General features: G+C 43.3%; 1 protein-coding gene across 2 annotated transcripts in view; it reads left to right on the top strand.

Annotated features, from left to right (window-relative positions):
• Window positions 1–1,511: 1,511 nt before the first annotated feature.
• The window catches only part of LOC124011464 (neuronal membrane glycoprotein M6-b-like), a 29,504-nt gene continuing 21,667 nt past the window's right edge, over window positions 1,512–9,348 (top strand). Inside the window, exon 1 of one of the 2 annotated variants that reach the window (XM_046324879.1) lies at window positions 1,512–1,695. In XM_046324879.1, coding sequence (XP_046180835.1) covers window positions 1,626–1,695 — 70 coding nt within the window. In that variant the 5' untranslated portion in view covers window positions 1,512–1,625. The remainder of the gene's footprint in view (window positions 1,696–9,348) is intronic. The other variant, XM_046324880.1, reaches the window with a different exon arrangement.

Below are 9,348 nucleotides of genomic sequence, written 5' to 3'. Positions count from 1 at the left end.
TGTGTGTGTGTGTGTGTGTGTGTGTGTGTGTGTGTGTGTGTGTGTGACGATATTCAACCTTTTAGGAGCCTAGCTGTAGGGTTAAACTGCACTTCCCAGTGCTCAGCTCAGAGAACCAGCCTGAGCCTCCATATGAAGATCTTTCCACCATCAGAGTCTGACTCCTGATGACATTCTGTAAAACACCTGTTTGTGCTCTGAAAGCCTCTTTCCTGGACAGTTGTGTGGCTCTGCTACAACAGACAGAGCACTAGGCTTTGTCCAGCTAGACACCAAGCATTTGAGCTGCATTAGGCCACGTGCATCAGAATTAATACCTTATTTAAGAGGATTCGGGGCAGATGGCATCCCTTTGTTTGAGGATGTGTGTGTATTATTAGAAAACGAGCTGAACAATTGTACACAGCAAATTAATTCAAATGAATTATGAATATGTTTTTTCTCCGTAATTTTTTGTCCAGCATGAAATATCTTATATTTTGTTAGGATGGGAAAGTCTGTAACCCCCCCCCATCCCCCATCCCCCAAACTGTAGGCCTATAGTACAGATCAAATAAAGCCTAGACTATTCTGCATTATTTTCTCTCTCTCGGTATCTCCTCTTCTTCTTCATCTCCCCCCTCTCTCTCGTACTCCCTGTAGATCACCCACTCTCTCTCTTTCGAGCCCTCTAGTCACCAGATGGAGAGTGGGCGGTGTGTTTTTGTGTGGTAGCTGCTGTGCGTTAGTGCTAGTGCATACGTGAGCGTTGACGTGTGTATATTTTGTGTGTCAGTGCTGTGAGTTTGCACACTGGTGCATGCAGATACAGCCTGCGGTGCAGTAACCTATAACCCTGGAGGGTTGACCACCTCACTATCTGTATCTCTCTCTCCTTTTTTCTCTCTCTCTCTCTTGCTTTCTTTCTCTCACCTGTGTGATATGGCTGTACACTCATAGAAACAAAAGTGCTATATAGAACCTTAAAGGGTTCTTCTTCTGTCCGGAGAACCCTTTGAAGAACCCTTTTTGGTTCCTGGAACCCAAAATGTTTCTACCTGGAACCGAAGAGGGTTCTACCTGGAATAACAAAACAAATGGTCTACCCTATGGGGACAGCTGAAGAACCCTGTTGGAACCGTTTTTTTCCGGAAGTGTAGGGATGCTATGTGCCTGGAGGCAGGGATGGGTCATGTGATATACTATCAAATAGAATCAGCGCTCAAAAATCTGCCATGATCGACGTTTTTGTCCATCGCCAAATTGGGATTGCAAGTGACATACGGCCAAAGCGTTAGCTGGCATCGTTGAGGGAGCACTAATCTGTGCAAAATCGGACAAGACCTTTGAATATTGTAGCCTAGTGTATACAGAGGAGCTAAGCTTGCAAGTGAGAGAGAGAGAGAGGGTGAGAGAGGGTGAGAGAGAGAGGGTGAGAGAGAGAGAGAGAGAGGGTGAGAGAGAGAGAGAGAGAGAGAGAGAGAGAGAGAGAGAGAGAGAGAGAGAGAGAGAGAGAGAGAGAGAGAGAGAGAGAGAGAGAGAGAGAGAGAGAGAGAGAGAGAGAGAGAGAGAGAGAGAGAGAGAGAGAGAACAGAGTCCGAATCCAAAAGCCAGGGAGAAAAAGTATTCCAAGGAAAACATTCCAAATGGATGGGACGAAGCCAGTCATGGAGTCTACCACAGAGGAAAACCAAGAGGAGAGGGAAGAAAGCAAAGGTACGGAATGGTCGTTTTTGCGCGTTTCAACGGTACTGATAGACTACTGCGCGATTTCACCTACTTGCGATGGCTTCGCTTCACGTGACACAAAAGCGCTGTTTTCTCCTGCACGGTGGCTTGCTCTGGCATGTGTTTTGTTATGAGCCTTTTGCAAATGACAAAGAATATTAAATGACATTATTGTGTGCGTGTGTGTCGCATCAACGTTGATTTTTATTTGGACATGTTTTGCTTGACCAAGACAGAGGGCTGAAGGCGCGCGCTCGGTTTTATGGAGCATAGTTAATGCCAATTTGCTTTGCTTTGCTGCAGCCATGTAGAATCACCATCACCCTGTTTTTCAATCATGTGAAAATGATAAATGACTCCTGTGGCACATCAAAGGCGGGGTTATCTCCATTGTAATTGTCTCCTTTTTTAATATGTATATTTGTTTGTCTCAGGTGCGCGTATTGGTGTGGGCTAATGGTCAGGTGCATGGACCACTGCTGCCGAGATTGGATCTCATCATTGCGAAATAGCCGTTTCACAAAGGGATTTTGCCAATAGACGTGGTCGTCAATGTGACTGTCATTGTTTTCTTTGGTTTATGGAATAGATAAATTAGGATGTGGTTCTTTTGTTCGAGTATAAGAGGATGCAGCGCAGGGCGCCCGTGTGTTGGCGAGCGTTGATTTAAATAAATAAAAATACATAAAAAAACATCTATCTGGGAATAAGGGATCAGCGACACATAAACTGGGGTCCCTTTCCACTTGACACATACCAAGCTCGGTCCTCTCATTTCACATGATAACACTCGTGAAAACGGCAGCTTTTGACCACCATTGGTCATGGAATGACAAATTATAAATAGTAGGCTATGCGCAAGGCATAATATTGTTTCCGCTATATGTTGGGTTGTCGTTGCCTTTGTCCAGCTACAAAGCAGGGGGTGGGGCCGACTCAATTTGCCCAATGTATCGGAATGTACATAGGGACTACATTTGTTTGTGATATACGTTACTGGGGCAAAATAACACCCCTGCCCAGTCATTACCTCCCGGTAATCAGATAACAGGCAACATTATCCATCACCTCAATTAGGCTACACTATTTTGCAATCACTATTTCAATCAATCATTTTGATACAGACTATCCCTTGGCGCTACAGCCTACTAAATCTAATAGCAGCTGGTTCTATTACCTCCCTGTGGCTGAGGTCAGGAGTTGACTGCACAAATCTGATCCTAAATCAGTTCTTAGAGGGCAGTGCTATGTAGCAGCTAGTGTCCTCGGGGCTGCTTCTTTAACCTGCCACCCCATCCATCCTCCTGTCTCGCAGCGCTATGCTCCATATAACGCTACACTCTTCAAAAAAAGGGTTTCAAAAAGGGTTCTTAGGCTGTCCACATAGGAGAACCCTTTTTGTTTCCAGGTAAAACCCCTTTTTGGTTCCAGTTAGAACCATTTTGGGTTCCTTGCAGAACCCTCCGTGGAAAGGGTTCTACACGGAACCCAAAATGCACTTATTTGGAACCAATTAACCAAAAGGGTTATACCTGGAACCCTTTTTTTGGTCCTGCGTAGCTCAGTTGGTAGAGCATGGCGCTTGTAACGCCAGGGTAGTGGGTTCGATCCCCGGGACCACCCATACGTAGAATGTATGCACACATGACTGTAAGTCGCTTTGGATAAAAGCGTCTGCTAAATGGCATATATTATTATATTATTATTATTATTATTATTATATATTATATTATTATATATTATTATATTATATAACAAGAGTTCTTCAAATGGTTCTCTTATGGGGACAGCTGAATAACACCTATGTTGTAGATGGCACCCCCCCCCCCCAACAGTGTACAACATACACCAAGGCTTTCTCCCCATCCCCCATCCATTCAATGCGTTGTTCAGATGTGGTTACATTTGAATATGTTTTACATAGAGATTTCAATTTAGTAGGCATACATGCTACATGTCATAAGGCTTGCCATAGCCAACAAATAGCCTACGTTGACCTAATCATAATAACTAACACTATAACATTAATGTTTGGGAGTAGTGAACTATACATATAGATTTTGCAGCAGCTTGGTGGTAGTTGAACTAAATTCAAATCTTGACAGTGTTTTCAGTAGTTAATTCCTGTTTTGCCATGTATATAGAAGTGTAGCTAACTACAGGAGCTGCACACTACTGTTTTTGCAAGAAAAAAATCAAATGGGTGAAGTAGGCTATAGCATCCTTCCCTTTTCAGCATCAGACCTGCCTAATTCTCACCTAGAACACAGTTGTTGAGTTTAATAGGCCAAATCACACAGGATGTTAACATCTGACTCCACAGTGGTCTGTTCTTGCAACTTCTAGTCCATGACATTTCAGATTTAGATATTATAATTGATCAAAAAAGTAGTTTGGCGGTAGTGAACTACAATTTCAAAGTATCTTTAGTTAAGTCAACTATATTTTTATCTTAACGGTAGCTTTAGTGTTGTTTAACTTCCGTGTGAAGTAACTGGTAGCTTGGTAAACTATATTTTAAGAGTAGCTTCCCCAATACTGTATAACATCTCCTTAGGAAGTTCTCCTGTGGTGAATCATCTTACATGACACTTGCGGAACTAACGTTCTACAGGATATGTAGCTCATCTCTACGAAATGAATGTAACCTGATATCCTATGCATTGGTTAGGGGTATGGCCGTGGATGGCATTCACAGTGAGGGAAGGGGCTGTGTGGATGGCAATGTCTTCACGATCTAAAGCTGGAGCATATTCTACAACTGTTGACGTTGCACCATAATCCTCAGCATCTCTAAAATGGAAGAGATTTATAGTGAGTAGGGCAAGCAGTTGAAGCTCTGCCATGTCATGTAAGAAGCTTGTGTGTTGTAAGTGCCTCGCCTCCATTGGGGATCCAACAACATCAGTTGCACAGTAACAGCTGTAGATTCGGGCAACCAAGCGGCCTCGAGGTATCGAACCAAAGCATTCTCGCAGGCCTAACACCTCAGTTGACGCATCCGTCACAATTCATAATGTAATCTGACCAAAGATGTGACCTGACATCAAAGCCCCTTACAATGTAGCCTATAAAACCTCTCTGCTGCTGACATCTGTCACGCCCTCCTTTCAGGCCGAAGACAAACTCAACCGCTCCCATTGGCTGTGATTTCGAACACCCAGTTGGCATCCCTCCCTGTATTTCTGCCAAACCCCTTGAGGAGGCTAGGTGGGGTTTCAGTTGGGCTATATTGTACTCCAATATAGTAGAGGCTGTGAGAGCGAGAGAGTTTAAATTATTATAGGCTATATCCCTACCATTTGGACCTGTGGTGCCTCAGTACAGGGACCGGTCTCTGGCCCTATTGTATGATACAGGATAGTTATTCTCTCTCCTCTTTCTCTCTCCTTTGGCCTTTCCTATTCCCTCCTCTTCGGCTCACTCTCTGTCACCATTTTCCGCTCGGTCAGTTCACCTCCGTCTCCACCTCCCTCTCTCTCCTTCTCTCTCCTTCTCTTTCTCTCGATGATGTCAGACTGACTTAGCCAGGCATAAACCTCCTATTCTCCCTGTATCACACAGGACAGGAGGGAGGGGGCAGGGGTAGTATGTTCTCCCTTACGTAACTCTCCGCTGCGTTGCCGTCCACATCTTCAGATCACAACCGTGAGGGATTACATCATCAGCACCACGGCGATGGGGCGTAACAGTGGAGCGCTTGATGGGTTCCGTTTTAATATATGAGTCGTAGAACATTTCCTCACTTACCGTTCAAGCTTAACGCAGGCAGAACACTCGCAGCGCTATGCTCCCTTGTGCTAAACCCTCTACTGTACTGAACCTCTGTGTAAAGATTCTCAATGCAATGTATCCAACTGCAGCATAAGTGGATGCCATTGGAATGTAGCACTGTAGGTGGTGTGTGTGAAATTCCCTGGTTACATTGAGTGCTGTTACATGCACACAATAATGCAATAATGCAATTATTGTGGAATGTCAGATTAGTGAAATAGTTTGATTTAAAACATTTACATGCTTTGGAAGAAGAACGATTTCCCTAATAGTCCTGTTTACATGGACACATGAAACCTGATGGCACTCAGATAAATGCAGAATATCGTCAATCAAAAGGAACATTCTAGCACAACGACCATGTTATTTTTGGAAAGCATATTTTGATTCGGACATATATAACGTTTGTATGTGAAAATTACACAGATCGAAAATATAAATGCAACATGTAAAGTTTTGGTCTCGTGTTTCATGAGCTGGAATTAAGGATCCCAGAAATTCACACACACAGTCGTTCCGTTCCCAGAAGGTTCAGGAAAGGTCCAACTGAGGCCCTGTGTATCTAAAGGTCCCTCCCCTTCAGGAGACCTGTTGTTTGATAGACGTGCGGGGAGGTGGAGGTGGGAGTGAGAAGGGTCGAGGGAGGAGTGAGCAGGTTTCCTAGTTCTTTGTGTGTTGGCTTGGTATCTCTCTCATATCACGGCTGTAATAGGCAGGTCTCTCATTACAAAAATGTGCTATCTAGAAGGGTTCTACCTGGAACCAAAAAGGGTTCCCCTATGGGGACAGCCAAAGAACCCGTTCGGAACCATTTTTTCTGAGTGTACAGTGACGCCTTCATTTGGCAGGATTTTCATGCTGCTGGCTACATGGCGATTCTCTCTCTCCCCCCCATCTTCCCCTTTCTTTTTCTCTGTTCATTTATTTGACCCAGTCTCTCCTAATGTCTCTCACTCTGTCGCTCTCTCTTTCATATCCCATCGCTCTTTCAGTCAGTCTGCTACATCCCTCTCTCACCCATTCACTGTCATCTCTTTCTCATCTCCACTATCTTAATTAACCTCCAAGGCCTTGAACAATTTCTCTCTTGCTCTCTCTGACACACACACACACACACACACACACACACACACACACACACACACACACACACACACACACACACACACACACACACACACACACACACACACACACACACACACACACACACACACACACACACACACACACACACACACACACTCTCAGCCTCCACCTGGGGAGTGTGTGTGTGTGTGCATTCATGCATGCATGCATAAGATGTATTTTAGTGGGAGTATCCACGTGCAGCTTCTTAGGCTGTGCGAATTAAATGATGTATGTTTTACTCCTTTTTTACGTGTCTGTGTGCATATTAGTGTGTTCATGCTGTGTGTTCATTTTGTCTACAGTATGCTCTGTATGTGGGTATATGAATAGCACTGAGTGACAGGTTGGAGCAGCATGCATTGTTCCAACGCAATGCCAGCCGTGCCAACCTCCTGCCAGTGTCTTTGGCCCTCTTCCATCGCCTACTAATGCCCAATCTGCTCGCTCCACTCACATCCCATAAATCTCAGTGTGCCCGATTGAACTCTCGTCATCGTTAACGATGACATCAATACATCCAGGATCATAACGAGAGACAGCCAATGTGATTCTGCCCAGTGACTACAAAGAGAGTGAAATGGAGCAAAAGACAAAAGAGGACTATGGTGTATTAATGGAAACATTGAATGGAAATCTATTCTATGGAAATGGGCTCCATGAGACTGTGTTATTCCCTAATTGTTAGTAAAAACCATTCTCTCATGACTTTGGTTCACTTGTGTATCTGTATTCGCAATATAACATCATGTTGAAATAACCACGACTAAGAAAGGACAGGGGGCTCTCTGGCCATCTTTGATTCCATTGGCATCTGTAAGAAATGGACGGGACTTCACATTGGGCCAGTGTCCATCCTTACCAATGAGGTATGAAAACCTCCCTCCACTCACTCTGACCTGAAGAAGACATTGGTGGAAATGGAAATGCTTAATTTGACCATGTGAACGGCCATAATCACATGACAGGGGCAATGGAAAGGGCATTAGCTAAGTCTGTTACATAAGCCCATTGCCACCCCGATTCAGACTGTACCAGACCCTTTGGCTGGAGACTCAGACGTACATTTTGGTGAATTAATGCGACACCGCTGCAAACAATGCATGGAGCCGTACTTTCATGTAATGTCTCAGAGCAGAGGACCGTAATCTTTACCTTGAGGATTGAGGGACAAGGGTAGACTACACTCTTACCCCTCTGGTTTCACCAAAGGAATGATACTGTGTGTGTGTGTGTGTGTGTGTGTGTGTGTGTGTGTGTGTGTGTGTGTGTGTGTGTGTGTGTGTGTGTGTGTGTGTGTGTGTGTGTGTGTGTGTGTGTGTGTGTGTGTGTGTGTGTGTGTGTGTGTGTGTGTGTGTGTGTGTGTAAAACAAAAAAGGTTATCTAAATGTATTTGTCACATGTGCCGAATACAACAAGTTGTAGACGTTACCGTGAAATGCTTACTTTACGAGCCCTTACCCAACAATGCAGTTAAAAAGTATGAACATTGATAGAATAAAAGTAATAGATACACAAATATAGCGAAAAAAAACTAAATAGTAACACAATAAAATAGCACAATAAATAACAATAACGATGCTATGCTACGTACAAGGAGTACCGGTACAGAGTCAGTGTACTTGGGTACGAGGTAGTTGGTGTTTGATTAAATTAGCAAGAAAGGCATTTCACTGTACTTGTGCATGTGACATTAAAACTTGGAACTTAATTGAGGTAAAACAGTATGTACTGGAGGTCGACCGATTAATCGGAATGGCCGATTTTAATTCGTGCAGATATCAAGTTTTCATAACAATCGGTAATCGGCATTTTTGGACACCGATCAGGGCCGATTACATTGCACTCCACGAGGAGACTGCGTGGTAGGCTGACTACCTGTTATGCGATTGCAGCAAGGAGCCAAGGTAAGGTGATAGCTAGCATTAAACGCATCTTATAAAAAACGGTCCATCTTAACATAATCACATGGTTGATGATATTACTAGTTCATCTAGCTTGTCCTGTGTTGCATATAATCGATGAGGTGCCTGTTAATTTGTCATTGAATCACAGCCTACTTTGCCAAACAGGTGATTTAACAAGCGCATTCGCGAAAAAAGCAAATGCACCAATGTATACCTAACCATAATCATCTACACCTTTCTTAAAATCAATACACAAGTATATATTTTTAAACCTGCATATTTAGTTAATATTGCCTGCTAACATGAATTTCTTTAAACTAGGGAAATTGTGCCACTTCTCTTGTGTTCTTTGCAACAGAGTCAGGGTATATGCAGCAGTTTGGGCCACCTGGCTCGTTGCGAACTGTGTGAAGACTATTTCTTCCTAACAAAGACGGCCAACTTCGCCAAACACATGATGATTTAACAAAAGCGCATTTGCAAAAAAAGCACAATCGTTGCACAAATGTACCTAACCATAAACATCAATGCCTTTAATCAATAGACAGAAGTATATATTTTTTAAACCTGCATATTTAGTTAAAAGAAATTAATGTTAACAGGCAATATTAAACTAGGGAAATTGTGTCGCTTCTCTTGCGTTTCATTGCATGCAGAGTCGGGGTATATGCAACAGTTTGGGCCGCCTGGCTCATTGCAAACTAATTTGCCAGAATTTTATGACATAATATTGAAGGTTGTGCAATGTAACAGCAATATTTAGACTTATGTGTGCCACCCGTTAGATAAAATACGGAATGGTTCTGTATTTCACTGAAAGAATAAATGCTTC

The sequence above is a fragment of the Oncorhynchus gorbuscha genome, linkage group LG23, assembly GCF_021184085.1.
Source record: "Oncorhynchus gorbuscha isolate QuinsamMale2020 ecotype Even-year linkage group LG23, OgorEven_v1.0, whole genome shotgun sequence".
NCBI classification, from domain to species: Eukaryota; Metazoa; Chordata; class Actinopteri; order Salmoniformes; family Salmonidae; genus Oncorhynchus; species Oncorhynchus gorbuscha.
This window is presented reverse-complemented; position numbering and strand designations above follow the sequence as displayed.